Source organism: Barbatula barbatula, assembly GCF_947034865.1.
Source record: "Barbatula barbatula genome assembly, chromosome: 12".
NCBI classification, from domain to species: domain Eukaryota; kingdom Metazoa; phylum Chordata; class Actinopteri; order Cypriniformes; family Nemacheilidae; genus Barbatula; species Barbatula barbatula.
Genome location: NC_136775.1, coordinates 4549612 through 4567335, shown reverse-complemented (window position 1 = coordinate 4567335; position 17724 = coordinate 4549612). Strand labels below are relative to the sequence as shown.

Sequence of the window (17724 nt, the reverse complement as noted above, 5' to 3'; positions counted from 1 at the left end):
AATCGAGGGGATTTTTGCTGCTTTTTTAACAGTAAACCATTCGTCAACAGGCCGCCTTATTTGAAGTATGATTTTTATCTGCAGTAGAAACTGAATGAGCTATACACAAAAGTTTAACACTTGGGATTGGCATTCGTTCAAATCACTTAATTTAGCAAATACAGACTTGGTGCAGAAAGTAAAGAAATATGTAATATTTTTGAAACCGTGTAGTTAACCACTGAAGCGTTGTGAATGTCTTTGTTGACACATATAAACACAGATCAAAAAAGTATGTTAACACACTAAGATGTTTCAGATATAAGGGTCACAAAAATGTTTGTTTAAATGAAGTTTTCTTGTAAATTACACCTTAAAATCTGACCAAGACTGCATCACAGTTAGAGGTGGGGACTAGACCAGAATGACTCACACATACACACATTACTGCTGCTAAGGGCTACATCTTACCTAAGGTAGGCTCCTGCTTGATATATGTATGGAGTGGTTGAAAAAAAGAGAGAAACAGGCAATACAGGAACTACAGAAACAAAAACTCTATCTACAGGGAAAGTGTCAATATCTCATTCTGCACCACTTACATAGAGCAGGCTGAGGAAAAAGCGTCTATACATTTGCTAACTAGATTATGTGTTCAAGTGGTCCAGATACAAGTGATGTCCTATCACATATCACTATAAGAGTAGCTATCGGTGCTTTACAGTATCTAAATTTCCATTTCTTCTCACCTTGTTGTCATGTACCGCTCCTAGCATCTCTCTTACCCTAGGTATCCACAATACCTGTCCAACATCTACGAAAGCCAGGGTGTGCTTTACATTACCAATTTGTGACATAAAGCAACAGCTTATGAAAGGAAGCTGGGAACTGCCCATGAAGTCAGCAAAGACGCTTTCATATGCCATACGCACTTTGGCTCCAAACAAACACAGATGGAGATCACACAGTGATACAGGGTCACGGTTACATGAATGAATAAAATCTAACATTTGGCTACCAAATGTTGGCTCCGTGAAATATCCAAGTTTAGAATTAAACCAATTCAAGATGAATCAAAAACTATAGTAGGCTATAATAATTCTTTAAAATGCTTGTGCAGTCAATTAAGTACATTCCATTTGTTTTGATAATTTGGGAGTGGGATACTTTGTGAAATGACAATAAATACATTTCAAAGTGACCTTTAGTGCCAAATCGGCAATGTGCAAATAAGTTCTTTTAATATTGGATATAGACCTAAAATCAGTCGTGTTTTGCAGTGATGATGAAGGATAGATGCATCAGTTTGGCGTACCCAACATTGGTGTCTCACTGACATTTAACTATGATTTACAAGATGTTGCCATTAACGTTTAAGAAAGACTTTCTTGGAAGCTGTCTTGGAAAGGTCTGTATCTTTGACGGGATCTTTGATGGGTTGAATCAAATTTGAAGATCTGCAGAGTGCAGAATGATTACAACACACTTTAACAGCCTGGACAATCTACACATTGATGAGAAAATACGTTTGTATGTACTACTTTAACTCTGTTATCATTCATAGAGCCACATGTTGACACACACAAGCCATGCTTTGGAGGAAAAGCTTGTTAAGAGCCACATCCAAATCGATGTGTAAGGCTATATGCCATCTGATGAGTGAAGGGATAGAGAGGTGAGCTATGGAGAAAGCATCTTTCGCTGAGGGTACATCATGCACATCCCAAAGTTTTTCTCCTAAGCAACCTTCCTACTCTTTTAAACAACACGTTGAACAACCAAAATACAGCATATGCTGTTCATCAAGGAAGTTAGCATTCAAAAACTGGTATTGAAACTATGTAGCTCCTTATAGCTCAGTGGTTAGAGCATGGAGCTAACAACGCCAAGGTCATGGTTTCAATCCCAGGGATTGCACATACTCAGAAAACCAATGTATTGTATCATGCAAAGTCTCTTTGGATTGAAGCGTCTGCCAAATGCATAAATGAAAAATGTAGTTCTAAGTGGTATGTATCCTCTCACAAAGCTATCAAATTTAGGAGTGTGTTGTGAGATGAATGGGAAATCAGATGCATGGACTCTGAAATGATTGACAAGCTTGTGTCTATTTTGGTTAAGTTTGTCAGCTACATGAAGAACATAAAAGACAGGACAGTAATGGCTGATCAGGGGCAACACTGATAGCCAAAAGAAAACTTTCAATCTTTCTAAACACATATCTAAGAGTTGTTTCTGTAGTACATTCCTTGAACACTGTGTCGTTGTCTTGAATCTTAATTGAGGAAACACGGTAAAACTGGTCTCAGAGTCCCGCTGCATGCTTAATGTGCTGTCCCAGAGTTAAAAAGTGACAGAACAAGTGTTTCCTTGAAAACGTTCACAAAGTATTCTGTTCTAACATGCATTGGTCATCGCTTTGAGTGGACCGCTGAAACAAGCCTTTAGTATAAAACAGTTCCCGACCAGCAAAGAACCCCCTTTAATTTAACATCACAATACGTTTACAGTTGTTGTAAGATTTCGTACAATGAAGTTAGTTAATCTATTCAAGGTTCCGTGTCAGTCTATCACAAGCACCAAAAGAAATACCCCCTCCTAAAAAAACATCCCAAACAGAGCTTTAGACAAGAACAAACCAGATACAAATAAAAGGGGAGATTAATGTATGATCAAGGCAGATGTTTGAAAATGCATTAAGAAACCCTAAAGAGTTCATGTTGATGTTTAAAAAGGTTGAAAAATGGGTAACATTTTAAGATTTTTAAAAGACATAAGACGTTGCAACCAAGACTAGTTCATTTAGACATACTCTTAAATAAGCCATTTTATGAATACCTTTTTTATAATGTTATATTCCTAGATAGAATTAGTGGAAAAAAATAACCAGGTGGTTTTATAAAAGTGTGTTTTTATATTTATTTCCAAGCTTTCCTCTACAATCCAAATGATTCCACCCATTTATCTTCTGAAAAATCTACATAATCTGTCGCAAAAGCGTGAATACCAACTAACACAATGGGAATAGCTACGTTTTATTCATTCCTAAAGGTGACAATATCTAAATATGCTATCTAAATATGCCGTAAAGAAAGCTGATCGTGAAGGCAACATGCAAGAGAAGAAGAGAACTGTGTCCATTTTGAACCGGCATTGCTACTTCAGCACCACAGCAGAATCCTTGCAGAACACGCCATGGAGATGAGGGTGTAGGCAATGCCAGATATATCCAAGATTCAACTGCACGACACAATGGGCTAAATTGAGACCTGGATTAATGTACCAAATTTATTCCAGAGGTGAAAAGAAATAAGACTCGGCAGTATACCCTGTCGAGCACGTATGACCATTAAGAAGAAAAATCGTAACGTCAACCTCTACAGAGAGCCTCGATAAAAGTCGCATTTTTACTAACAAAATGCGTCCTTTCTACATCAAGATGAACATCCTAGATCAAAAACGGTAAATGCAATGACCGATGCAGAGAAAACCAAAGAGGTATTGGCAAATTTTGGTAGCTTAGAGACATCATGTTCACAAGATTTGCATCCCATGCAACACTGCAGTTTTGCATTAATGTAATTGTGGCCGAAGTGATGCTGTGGGATTTTTGTCACAACCATTAAATGACGACTGGGTGTCTAAAACAAACGTGATGGGCTAACCTGACTCATCAATCTGAGTAATGAAAAACGATAATCGAAAGATGCATTGAAGTCTCATAATCCATAATCGAACATGTTCACGGGTGCATGCTTGCAAATGCCAGCAACCCAAAATGCCATGCAATGCATTTGACTGATGGCCAATTTTTATAGCCAAAATCGAATCAATATTCATGTCAGATGAGATCAAATCTATTGCATGATTTTTAATGATAAAATACATTTACTGACAACAGGCTTGGCTGCCATGGATGACACAGGAGGATAACGTTTAAATACATGCCAGTGGTCTTTTGCGTCTGACCCAGTTTATGTGAAGTAACAGCCCGAATATACCACATTCCCTCCCCGTTCCTGTGCCTAAAGCCCCGGCACTGAACGGCCTGTTCAAAGGATTCTTTGACATGAATAAGGAGGGAACAGGCAGATCCGTATGAGAGCATCCATATACCATATCGTATCCAGCAGCCCGTTTATTAGCTAACTTAACGTTAGCTGGTCCAAATGTGTGTTTTATGATTTAAGAAGCCCACTGCTCTCTTACCTCAGCTTGGTTTCCAGCTTCCCGAAGCAGCCATTACCAGTATTCCCCCTCTACTGTCCGAACCTCCGCCGCACAGGTACCGGGGCGGACCGAAAAACCGGCAAAAGACCCCCCCTCCCCCCGAACCGCCACCCCTTCTGACGGACGGGTTGCTACGATCGCCCTCCAAAAAAGACGAAACGCACACGCTGTCTGTCGTCGCTCTAAAATCCTTCTTCACCACATTCGTCTTTTTCTTCAACAGTCCCCCAAAAGCACAGTCCTGAATATAGTCGCAGCGGGAGCGTCTTCAAACCCCCGTCGCGGCTAACCGCCAGTCCGAAGATGAGCAGTACATGCAACCGTGACAGTCACCTCTCGGTACTCCGCGATATTCCGCCTTAACGTGGTTGTTTCTCCTCTTCTTCTCTGAAAAAAACCACGATGCGTTAAGCAATAGCAGTGTTGGTGTGTGGGTCTCGGCGGCTAGTGCTCAGGCTAACCGCGTTCGCATCGCCCAACAGCGGCAGTGCAGCGGCTCGCTCGCGGTCGTGTTGCAGCAGGAGGAGCGGGGGGTGAGGAGATCGATTAAATTAAAGAAATTTCAAAAAGAAAGAAAACGGACGAACTAAAAATCGGGGTTTCTCCGTCGCACCGCAACAGTTAGCGTTGTGCATTCGCCAGGGACCCCCCCTCACTGCCCGTTAATCTCGGATCGGCTCCGCGGCTGTTTGTCGCTGGGAGAGGGTCTGCACGACAAAGCGCGTTCCCGCAGCAAAGCGCGCTCCCTTCCCCTCGCTTCGGTGTATGCAGTGTTCACAAAATGGCCGCCTAAACAAACCTGACAACGGGCTGCACCCAGCGGCTGTTAGCGTGATTTGCCTCTGCATTTGCCTGTGTAGGGGAGAAGTTTTTTAAACAATATAAAAAAAAAAACACTTACACTGGAGTGACTTTATAGCAGGTTGTGGCAATTACAAAAATCACAGGCTGCTTGAACGCAAAACAAACGCAACAATGTCTAGCTGTAGTATTGCTGAGATAATACCTGACAATAAATAGTTATAAACAAGAACATATTTCATTTTGAAATGTTTTAAATGTATGTAAACAAAGCAAATGAGAAGCTATCCCAATAGGTTTAATTGGTAAAAATTGCGCAGCAAGTCATCATGCGCACTTTAAATGCGACCTTTTGTAATGGTCGAGTTAAACAGGTTCATATTCAGCCCTTTTTAAAAGCATATCATGTTATTGAATTTTCTTTATTTAAAACGAAATTATCCAACATAAATCCGTCGATTTTTTTGTATTCTGTCGTTTAGTTACTCTTTATTTATACATCTGTTTTATATATATATATATATATATATATATATATATATAAATGTTATTTTTTGCCTCAAATTATCATTAAATAATATTAACTGACTCTTGGTACCAACGTTTTTCTGGTGAATGAGCATAACTTTCAAACATCTGTTGCTTAGAGACGCGCATATCGTGAACGCGCGCTGTTCGTCAGTTCGTCAGTTCTCCGACAGAGAGGTGCCACAAACTGCTTTTTTCAAGACGGGTTTGTGTAGTGTATATATATATATATATATATGCGATGGCCTTTTATTGTCTAATAATTCAGAATTATCTAAATGTGCCATGTACTAATAATAAAGACACATGTAAATACGATACATTCACGCCAATCATATGAAAAGGTGTCTGGTTGATAACCTTGCATAGATATAATAGGTGTAACATTTCACACCTGCCTCTTATTTCAAGAATGTGCGATTCATAACTTTGGAGACGTATTGCACGTTATTCCGACTACCCAAAACTGTAAGAACTGCATTCGTTTGTAAGAAATATGTGAGAAGGAAATGTGCATTTAAATAAGATATAGATCAACTGAGCATCCATGTCTAAAATTAAACATATGTGCAGGAAGTTCGTCATCAAATTCAACCAAGGTGAAAGTTCACAGCGCTACCTTTACCTGTTTTAAATTTTGATCTGATGCCATCTAGTGGTGTTAAAACAGCACACAGAACCAAAATGCATTTAAACCCCAAAATGATGCACTGACTAATATTATAAAAAAAATATATATATAAACGTATATATTTTACACAAAATGTTGTGCTTAGCAAACCCCTTTGAAAAATCTGGTAAATACTGCCTTAATATAGCCAAAAATAACTGTAATCATGAAAATTAAGTTACATACATTACAATATTTATTTAGTAATTTTCCTCACATACATTATCATTAATTTTAATGTGAAAATGACAATACTTGAAACTAGCAAAGATGCATCATTTTTGTCATGTATGTGTTTAAGACCATTTTTTCACAACCCTTATACAGCTTGTCTATTAATAACTTACTTGCGTGACTTAAAATACATACCAAATTGATAATAGTTGTTCTTTATTTTATAATATTTATGAAATGACATTATTTTTCCATTGCAATGTCAATTTTTGAAGAAATAACATCCGTTTTTTCCAGCTCCACACACCAGTTACCCTGATCGTGGTAGCTCCTGAGCACTTTTACACCCGACACACACAGTTCCTCCAGCTCACCCTGCTGAAACACATGATAATAACGGTGAAATACAGGCCCCTGGCTTGTTTGCTCCACAGGGACCTCTGTACTACCACTCGCCGCCTCTTTGTTTTTCTCCTTATTACCCTTTAAGTGCCATGGCACCAGGAGATCCTGGGAAAGGAAAGCTGTGCGATTCGTATGGACGTATAGTGTGTGTGCCCTCACACCCCCAGAACTGTCCTCTTTGTTTCTAATGTCTGAACTAATGTGCTCCTCATGTTGGTTAGTGTTATTTTCTTCAGTTGTCTTCATGCATGATGTAGGCACAGCATTTTCTTCGTACTTGTTTTCTTTTAGATATTTGGATTTTTTATTGTTGTATTCCTGCTCCATGGCCCAAACATAGATCAGTGCTCTTCCTCCCACTTTTAACAGCCGGATCAACTCTCTAATAGCAGACAGTCGTCTCTCCTAAAAAAACAAAAAAGGTTAATTAAATGGGGTTTATATGTGGCCAATGGTTGTTCTATATTATAATATTTCCCAACATAAGTATGATCACCTTTGTAGAGAAATGGTGAATGACCGCAATAGAGATGCAGGCGTCGCAGCAGCCACTGCGCAGGGGAACAGACAGAGCATCTGACACAAATGCCTCATAACCTCGCTCGACGCAGATCTGCACCAGATTAGCACTGCGGTCACAGCCCACCTACAGATAGAGAGAAGAAGAGCAATCAAATTTGAGGAGCTATGAACGCTTCAGAGAAAATGAAAACCATCACAGTATTTGAAAACTGTGACTCCACCCTAAAGACAAATCTGTAACTTTCTGGTAAAGTCTGTTGTGATGTACTGTGTTATTATTGGACTCACCGCCATCACCTCAGGGTTGATCCCCAGGTATTTGCCATTGCCGCATCCAATATCCGCCAGAATTGCACCAGGTGGCAGGGACAGCAGGAAGTCTCGCACCTGGGGCCATGGTGAATGTCGTGTGCTGCTGAAGTGAGAAGAAATCTCTTCGTAGACCTGGTGAACATACTGTGCTTCCAAACAGCATGCGTCAGCTTCAATAACAGGCATTGTGGGTGGGGCGGGTGGCTGCTGGCTATCACATACAGATGGATACACTAACGCAGAAAACAATTTCTTGTAAACGAAGTGCATCTTGAATACATCCGTAGTTCTTCTGATGTCAAAGTCATAAAGCATAAAAGCAAGAAGTAAATGGACTCACCACAGTTACATGGTGTGTGCCGAATTTTTCTGAAGGTTAGTGATGTCCTGGTGCCACGGCGATTCAGGGTCAGATTCCTCAAGTCAGAAGTCAAGACCCCTGACCCTCCATCCTCTGAAACCGGTACCACATCAAACTTCCGAGGAGTAATGCTAACATGAAACATTCAAATGTAATTTAACCTTTCCTTTACAATCCTACAACATTTTAATAAAAGGAGGATCATTGTTCATAGCAAACTACTTGCAATTGCTATGTTACATCTGTTTCAACACCCTACAAAAACTTTATTCATCAAAGCATTTGATGGAATCTTTAGTATGCTTTCATATTTTATTTATTCTTGTTTTTCTCACCCGTGAGTCCACAGATAGCGGCTCTCTCCTTTCATCACCAGTAGACTGCGTTCTGGCAATACCACAGAGACAGAGCGCCCATCGGGGTGTTTAAAGTCCATAACTGTCTAAAAAAAGGTGGAGAGGTGACATATGATTAGATTTACATTTATTAGATTACATTTTTAAGACATTAGACAGGTAAAGAGACCAATACACAGAATCTTCTGTGTATTTCTGTACCCTTGCCATTATATGTATAAAATTAAATAAAATAGATTGTATTACTACTTAATGTGTCCTGCATATTAAAGTAAATGCAGATTTAAAATGTAAAATTTAGAACCTGAATAAAAACAACCTGGAAACGCTGAATAACAGCACTCTTTATCACTATAACTTACCATGAAAAATTATTGTTAAAGTGTTCTTATTTATGCTTTATATATCCATAATATTTTAGATCAATTACACAGGTTTTTACTCAGTCCTGCTACCGTAACATATCCTTTGCATTGGGGCTGTTTTTCATGCATTTGTTAATTCTATGTTAAAAATTCAGTCCTGTTTCTTTCAGTTCAGTTAAAAATTTATAAATCTTCCATTTTAAAATCATGTAATAAAGTAAAATAGTTCCCTGAGTCTGCCCACTACACATTTTGAATAGTAAAATATGTGTGTTATTAGATTCAGTGTGTTACCCATTCGGTGGAATGATCCAAACAGAAACATTTTGGAGAGCAAAGGGAACGGGATCAATCTTGAACTGGACTAGGACCCAGACCTCAACAGCTCCTGTACCCTTTTTTGGGCCAGCAGCTACCTTCTGCGCGACTGCTATATTACATGGACTCTCTCATATTTTTAAAATAACTTTTCTGTTTTTTATTCCAAAGAGTTCTTCACTCATTCATACCTTTGCTCCAAGACTCAGAGAAAGGATAGTGTCCTCAAATGGAGAGTGAGTGTCAACATGGGGTGGAATTCCTGTAACAAACATTTACATTTATAACAGACATTAATTTGCCTTTATCTTCAAAAATACATCATGCACTACCTTGTCCACTTTGATATTGGTTTACAGTGAGCTGGTCTGGGAGGACACTTATGTGGCCTTCAGTCAAACATCTTTGAAGTAAAGCATCACATTCCACTGGCAGACCTGAAATTACAGATGTCTATTCAATTGTTTATAGATTACAGTTATTTAGCAACATACAGAACATAAACCACAAGTTTACTCATTTTTGTGGTCTTAACTCATTTAATTTGTCCGATACAGTTAATGGACTAAATATAAAAGGGGCAAAAATGAATATTTGGAACATATCCATACACCCATTAACTTACCACCAGGCAAAGGCTTGTCCTTGTCGACGTTATTATCATCGTACCGAAATTCGTATCCATAATGCTTCACTCTTCTGTGTTTTAAAGCTTTCTGCACTAAAACACAAAAACAAAACTATTAGAAAAAGTGTTACTAGTACTGCGTTCAATAAATATATGCTCATAGAAACTCTCCAAATATATAAGAACACCAACTATCTCTCACCTGTGATATCATCAGTAGCCAACGTCCAATCAACAGCCTTTAGCAATTCTAGCTCCTCCACTACAGACACAAAATCCTCCAAAATAGATAGTCCATGGGGCAAAGCACAAGACCGAGTCCTGTCACTATCCACTGACAAAATAATGAAAACATTAGACACACTTAAGTCTCGGTCTCCAGACAAAGGCTGTAAGGTTGGGGCTCTTCAGATCAATTCCCACAGTAAATAATCCCAGACAATAAAGAACACACAGGTCCAACGTACCTCTCTCAACATAGCTGAAATAAAGTGTGACACATTGATCCAAATGCATCAGTGATCGTCCGTTGAGAAGTGTGTAAGCATTCTGGCCGGCTTGAATTGATGAATATGTCACAAATGCATATGGTTTAGTAGGGGGTGTGAGAAGCGACTCGACGGTACCCCCCTCTTTAAGAACCTCCAGCAGCGAATCCCTGCTCACTCCATTTCCCAAACCCCCATTAGAGACCACCAGATGCTGCAAGAGATATATAACAGACATTCATGAGCATGACTACCTTTACGAGACATTCATACATAGCTATGAACTTCATATTTTTCATCATTTCACATAAACAGGTACACCTGATAAAATGCTTGGTTCTTAAAGTTTGTGTTGGTTTGCTCTTCTATTTAATAGTAATTTAATAATTTTGAATTTAATACGATATTACTTGTGTCAACTGGTTATTGCCCTTTTCCCTTATTAAGTTACATCATTTTGAAAGTGGGCTTCTGGAAGCAAACTGCTTATATCTATTTTACTGAAAAACTAATCAAAGACATTGGATTTTTAGGTTGTTGATTTTATTTGCAACTTGTCAATGTTCAAAGTGAACTTAAGTATAGCCTAAATACATGCACACCAGAAACAATGCAGTGACAGTGAAATCTAAAAGCAGTTTTGTCCATTTAAACGCAGATATGCAATACATCTGTGGGTGATGCTACATCCCGCTTCTTTAAAATACGCTGAACAGGTACCTTTGTGGGATGCGATACTGTACTTATGCCCTCATGTTTGAGTAATGTGTGACTGGCTTTAATTTGCCTACGAAACAATTTTTTCTCCTCTTTAGTTCGTCTGACACTTGTGTTGTCCATGCTGCTCTCCATTGTGCAACAGTTTATTTGGTCCCCGAGTGCGCAAGAACTACAACATTGGTTCCTAGAACGGTTTTAACATCGCATGACATTTTGACTTTAGATTAAAGAGTCCTCTTTGTAGTCACCTCCTGTTCGAAAAGCAACCTGGAAAGAATTACTATTTTAACGTAAAAATATATATATTGCCATATGATAAATCTTTAGTGATGACTGCCTTCCTATGTTCATTTATTATATTTTTTGTATAAAGAAAAATTGAAACTGTGCAAAATAAATGTGATATTGTGTAAGACAATAGATTCAATAATTGGCCAAAATAAGGGTAATGTTGTACGTATAAATCTGTGAAAAAAATATTCAAATGCATTTATTTGTACTGTAGAAATGTTCATTACATCTTTGCAAAGGCTACTTTACAACACCCAGAAAGTGAAATAAGGGAAGAGTAGTGAGAAAAACTACAAGACAAAAATGGAGTAATATGCAAGTACCAAGCAGAGATAAACACTTAGAAATAAATATGAACACTTCTATATGAAACCGTATCGTTTAAATGTTTGCAGTTTCTTTTTATTTTCAGAGATTTTCTGCAGACCCCTGGACAAGGGGTTGAGACGGATAACTGCCTATGTGGTTAACTGAATGTTGAACGAGAAAGTTACAAAGCATTTTCATTACAGAACCCAGAGACAGGTTTAACCCATTTTTTAAATATAGGATAAAAAAATACAAGTTATCTTTTAATGACGTGTGTTATTCGCCACAACAGCCAAATTACTTCACTGCCAGTTTGCTCCTCACATTATCAAACAATTCACTAAAGCCTCAACTCCTCTAAGTTGCCTCATCCTTCACTGTCCTTTTTTCTTACTGTGCAACCATTCATTTTTTGGCGGAAGTCTTCAGAAATGCAAACGTTTGTAAAGGTACCACAGAAATATCCATGCCTGTTAAGTCGTTTAAAATGTTTTACTATAAAATATTCAAAAACGGCAACAATAAACGTAAATTTCCACAAATTACATTTTCATTTGACAAGTAGTATTCTTTCAATTCAATAAGAAACTTGGCTAATTTACATTTGGGGAAGCCACAAATCATAACTCATCTTTCAACATTGACTATTACAAAATGTCACGTCTAACTAAACCTATACTTGCAAGTGAATTCATAATTTTGAGTTGCTCAACATTAAGAAAATTGTTGCAATTTAGTTAGCATAACATCTAGTATTCAATCATGAAAGGCCAAAAAAAAAATATTCCCCTCTTAGTACAGTAAATTGACAGAGGACTTTCAAACAAAAAAGAAAAAGCTTGTAGCAGAGCTGCTATTCATAATGGCTCCTGTATCAATCAAATACAGCTGGTGGAGTTTTCAGCAGAAACAATTCAATGGGTCATTTACATAGAGTCTGTGTTGTTGTGGCTCCAAATGGTGGCGCCACCTAGTGGCAGAAGTTGAATAAAGGTGGACATGAAGAATAATGGAAGTTTTTCAGCAGGACCCCTCATTTCTTCTGTTTTGGCGTAGGTCTGAAAAAAAAAACAATACCGTGAGACGGATATTTAAAAAAAAATGTCTCTAACTATAAACCATATAGACAAACAGAACTTGACCTAAACCAAGTAACCTATCAGGACGTACCTGTAGATTCCTACAACAACCGCATGATCTCTCTCATAAGGCTCAAGTGTCAACTGTTCCTGAGGCTTCATGTTCTCTGAGCTCATTTTCTTAACCTCTGAAGCAAACACTGCCTCTGGAGCAGCTGTTGAATCAATGCAGTTTGCCTGAGGAAGAAATTTAGGGGAAAACATTAAGTAATGGAACCTTTGACGTGATGGTTAATCAATGTTTAAAGACATGCCACAATAACCCCTTAAAACATTTAAGTCATAAATGCACAAACAATTACAACTAAGCTTGTGAACTAACCAGCTTTGTTTTAAAGAGCAATTTATAGTCATCTTACTTTGATGGAAATAACAAAATGGCCTCCGTTCTTCAGGAAGTTGTGTGCATTGAGGGCAACGATTCTTGTTTGGTCAGGCTGAGCAACATCAGCAAAGATGACATCCACCATACCTTAAGGAGCAGAGCTGTGATTTAATATCCAACCCATATATTTATTAAATGATAAACACGCTCACATCAAGATAACTTACCAACAAGCATGCGGTACTTGTGTGGGTGTCTAGCATCTTCAATGATGGGAATAATGTTGGTTCTCTTTTTGGCCACATTCAGCAAGTCTCTCCCTGATCTGTGGGAAAATTCTACAGCATACACCAATCCTTCCTGTAAAGAAATACATCGGTCAAGACGCTATACTGTGTGCAGCAAAAACACAAAACCAACTGTGCAAAGGTTTTTACACATTTACAATCTATTATGGACCCACAAACATTTAAACATGAATTGTTATTAAATCTGCAAAAACGGAATCCTGGTTTCACAGACATGGCTTAGTTTAAACCAGGACTATGCCTTGAAAGAAGATATTTAGCTTAGAAGTCGCTTTTATAAAAATGCCTTGGAGGAATACATTTCTGGTGTGCATCTTTATACAAAACAACAGCACCGATAGATTTTAAAGGGGATGTGCAACAGCGTTTAATGCAACATGACTTATTTACAGTGTTTAACGTGCTGTCTTCTCATGGTCAACTTGTCAAATGTATGACGTTGTATTTCTGTACACGATACACTGTGACTAACATGAGATTTGCAGAAACTGTCAAGAGTTGCGGCCAATTTAAGATATTACAGGGCAAGTTATATCCAGTTAATTAATTCATATTAGTCTGGGACTAGCCTCAAGCCTTGTCTGTGAAACCGGCCTTTAACTGTGCAAATAAACTTACCGGTCCAACGATATCAGAAACGTGGGATACAGTAGTTCCTGATGCAGCTCCGAGGTACATGACCTTTGATCCAGGTTTGATGTGGATCTGGTCTATACCTCCTAATATAGCTGCAGCCAGTTTCGACCGGAAAGGATTCCATGCTCTGTACTCAATCTTTGTTTCCCCTTCCTTCAAAAATGCATGAATTACAAAATTATTACTTTCTATAAATAACCAAATAAAGAAGTAACTGTCTTGATAAGCTTACCTCAACATTGATTCTTTTCTCTCCATATACAGACTCTCCAATCACCATGTTCTTGGTTACCAGAGCATCCTCTTTACCGCGACAGATGAATACACCTGTGAAATTTAAATGGAATTTGATTTAACACATTCACGTAACATGTAAAATCCTGAAATTAACCCGTTGATTCCGTTTGTTTATCAGATCTATGTTATCTGGACGATTACCATATTAAAGCGCATGCTGGAGTATATCTTAATTTAAATGTGTGTAAAGCATGTGATCCACAGATTAACTAAATGTATTCATTATAGAATAAAATACTCCAATTGCTCGTTTATATCATATTACTTTGATAAACATTTTGTCATACATATTGCATGTCACAGCCTAGATTATAATGTTAAATAATCTGTGGATACTTTCACACCTTCATTTTTATAAAATTCTTTAAGCCCTTACATAAGCCCCCTTGTTTTTAAGCATTTTATTGATTGCAAACACAAGCTATTATAGTTATAATAATATTATACAGTAATAAACTGAGCATTTACATTAGCAGATTCGAAAAATTATCCGATCCGTGACCAAAATCTATAAAATGATCGAAACCGCGAGTTTTGTGATCCATTGCACCACTATCTGTCTGTGATGGATACACGAATGATTACAACAATATCGTGTCTCGTATTTGTATTGGTATGGTTGTGACGTGAACTCCTCCATTCTCCTTCATTTAGTATGATTTTTAAAAGTTAAAACTTGGTTTTAGTTTACCGTTATAGTGCAAACATCCAATAAATATGGGTATGTGTCTGTTTACTATAACAATAATTAAAAGGCTACTTTTTCATATTAATCACCAAAGCATTACTACGCCCGGCTTTTGTTTGTCAGACGAAATGGCTGTCAGTCTCGGGGGCACATAATATCAACGTTATGATAGGCCAGATCGCCTGTCGATCAAACTGCTTGCGAATGGGTCAATTACAACCAAGATCTCACCTTCGTGTCTGTGGGGCTCAACTGACACTCTAATGCCCCCTCTGAAGCCTCCGCCACCTCGTCCTCCGCGACCCCTCGGCGTGCCACGGCCACCGCGCCCGCGGAACCCACCATCACCACCAGGGGATCTGAACCCGCCACCTTCATCGAACAGCATAGATGAGTTCAACGTCTTGTTTCATTTACTTCGCACTGTCCAGCATACTTAAAGGGATAGTTAATCTAAAAATCTATCATCACTTACTCACCCTAGGGTTGTTTCAAACCTGTATACATTTCTTTGCCAACCATTTAATTCTTCCTACTATGGATGTCAACAGTGTCCCGGAACCGAAAACTACTAAAACTCTTCTAAATATCTCTCTCTTTGTTCATCGGATTAAACTCATTTATACAGGTAGGAAATTACCCAAGGATGAGTAAAATGACAATTTGTATTTCAGGGTGACCCTTTAACACAGTGTTTCATTCCCTGGGATATTTATTCATGGCTGCATTATTATTTGTTGAATACTTTAGATAAGACGTGTTAGAAAATTAGAGTATTAAAACGTTGAAGCTGGAAATCTTGCTTACCACCACCTCTGCCTCCTCTAAACCCTCCCCTTCCGCCTCGGTCTACTCCAAACCCTCCCCTTCCACCACGGTCTCCACCAAACCCTCCTCTGCCTCCAAACCCTCCTCTTCCACCTCCTCTTGGGCTGAATCCTGCAAAAAAAGAAAAAGCAATGTCTCTTTAAACTGAGAAGAGTGATAACATTTAAAGACGCCACCTGGAACATTACAATAAGATATTACACGCTTAAACGACTTCGACCAGTTGGAGTCCAGTTATACGTTTACATTTTTATAGGTACATCCGAGTTTAGCGCAATAATATATTGGTTAACGTTACCAGCTGTAAACTAAAACATGAGCCGATACCCGCTTGTTGACATTAACCCAACATGGTGGAACAGACGACTCCATTACCAAAACCCATGTGGCCCCCAACAATACATGTTAACTTCACCATTAAACGCATTTCATCTTTTTTTTAAACGAAGCATAACCAAATATATTAACAGAGGAATTAATATGCATCGCGAGAATCTAGTATAGAAACCAAACCAGTAGTTTTATCAAACAGGAACGGTCTTATGGTCGAAAGCCATGTGGGAGCTTCAGACCCGCGTGCGCAAAATGCTCAATTGTACGCACATGCTAATCACAAGTTAAGTTCCTCACTACGCATTTCCCCCTCAAATTCACGATTAAATGTAATTTAAAACGCCGGCAACGCAGTCGTGACATTTATTGGTAGTCAAAATCGTGTATTAAAACTTAGCGCGCGGCTAACTGGTTGGCATGCAAAGCTACATTAATAACAGTTTGTTTAATCACGCGATGCTACATAGTAACTCTGATTTTAAATGCATGCAAGGCACCTACCTGGTCTCATTTTAGCCTTTTAAATATGGCAAATCCTCTCTTTGACTATTTAAGCAACCGCAGCCGATAAACTTCTGCCGCTTTCTTCTGGTCTTGCGGAGCAAGTAGATCAGATGGCCACATGTGCGTCAAACGTGCTTTCCCATAATGCATTGCAAAACGTGGCGCTTGATCGTTTTACCGACATCTAGCGGAGGAATGCGCAACTACAATAAAAAAGCACTGAACAAACCATTTTTTTTTCTGTGCAATGTCCACGAATATATTATTAAAGGGACTGATATGGTCATTATAAGGTATATTGTGTGCACTTTAAAATATTATTTCCACACCTTAATTTTTTTGACGTTTCACTCACCAATGCTGCAATGCAAATGTGTAGAAGTATTTTAATATTTACCAGTTTCTTTGGTTTTCTATGTAACAGTGTTCCCATAAAAATAAAAAATGACACACATGATGTTTGTTGCCCATCAGTATAATTTTTTGACGTATCATAAGTGCATATTTGTCTGGCTGAAAATATAATGTTCCAAAACTTGCAAGTTAATAAAGTTAATTGATAACGTCATCAGAATCGCCTCATTGATATGTAAACCAAGCATTAAGTAATTCAAATATGCTTACTTGGATAAATGTATCAGGCAATGCAGATATACAGAATAACAGAAGCATATCACCAGGTTTTAGACTTACATCATTTACATTTATTCATTAAGCAGATGCTTTTAAGCGACTTACAAGTAGTTTTTTTACAGTGACACATTACTGCAGAGCAATCAGGGGTAAGGTGCCTTGCACAAGGGCCCTTCAGTCATGATCTGCTGGCACTGAGATTTGAACCAGGAACCTTTTGATCACAAGCCTCAATGCTCTAACCCCCAGGCCACAACTGACCACTAGATCTACATCAAGAGTGGTATGTTCCCTTCAAATGGTATATATTCAGCTGTCTCAAAATTTAACAGTACATGAAGTGTCCTGCCTTAAACAATAACTTGATCAATTTGATGTCAGAATCCTCATCAAATAATCCATGTTGTGCTGATAGATCTAAACAGCCCTCCCTCAACTATGAAACAAAGTTCTTGTCAACATTAGTCTGTGCGTGCGCTTACGTGGTACAGAAAGTGTACAACAATAATAAAAATTAGTTAAGCTGCAGTATTTTGGTATTTTGTCAATTATTTTTTTGCGGTGTGTTTTGTTTTG

General features: G+C 38.3%; 3 protein-coding genes across 5 annotated transcripts in view; all 3 read right to left on the bottom strand.

Annotated features, from left to right (window-relative positions):
• The window catches only part of dyrk1b (dual-specificity tyrosine-(Y)-phosphorylation regulated kinase 1B), a 35553-nt gene extending 30577 nt beyond the window's left edge, over positions 1-4976 (bottom strand). For both annotated transcript variants that reach the window (XM_079470166.1, XM_079470167.1), the window contains exon 1: positions 4189-4976. The gene's annotated coding sequence lies outside the window, so the exon portion shown is untranslated. The remainder of the gene's footprint in view (positions 1-4188) is intronic.
• Positions 4977-6342: 1366 nt separating this feature from the next.
• Positions 6343-11393, bottom strand: alkbh8 (alkB homolog 8, tRNA methyltransferase). Of its 2 annotated transcripts, none has more exons than XM_079469264.1 (11): positions 10858-11393; positions 10117-10351; positions 9852-9983; positions 9647-9742; positions 9354-9458; positions 9213-9283; positions 8318-8424; positions 7962-8113; positions 7598-7854; positions 7284-7433; positions 6343-7192 (listed from the first exon to the last, which is right to left on the bottom strand). In XM_079469264.1, exons 1-11 carry the CDS (start codon positions 10987-10989, stop codon positions 6626-6628), a joined length of 2004 nt encoding a protein of 667 aa, XP_079325390.1. In that variant the 5' UTR covers positions 10990-11393; the 3' UTR covers positions 6343-6625. The 2 variants fall into 2 exon arrangements, with proteins under 2 accessions (XP_079325390.1, XP_079325391.1); XM_079469265.1 differs by having other exon boundaries at positions 6390-7192; positions 7607-7854.
• Positions 11394-11525: 132 nt separating this feature from the next.
• Positions 11526-16702, bottom strand: fbl (fibrillarin). The gene is made up of 9 exons (XM_079469266.1): positions 16513-16702; positions 15658-15789; positions 15082-15222; positions 14098-14192; positions 13848-14018; positions 13149-13281; positions 12956-13068; positions 12628-12773; positions 11526-12515 (listed from the first exon to the last, which is right to left on the bottom strand). The coding sequence occupies exons 1-9, from the start codon at positions 16520-16522 to the stop codon at positions 12491-12493; spliced, it is 966 nt and encodes a 321-aa protein (XP_079325392.1). The 5' UTR covers positions 16523-16702; the 3' UTR covers positions 11526-12490.
• Between the last annotated feature and the right edge of the window lie 1022 nt (positions 16703-17724).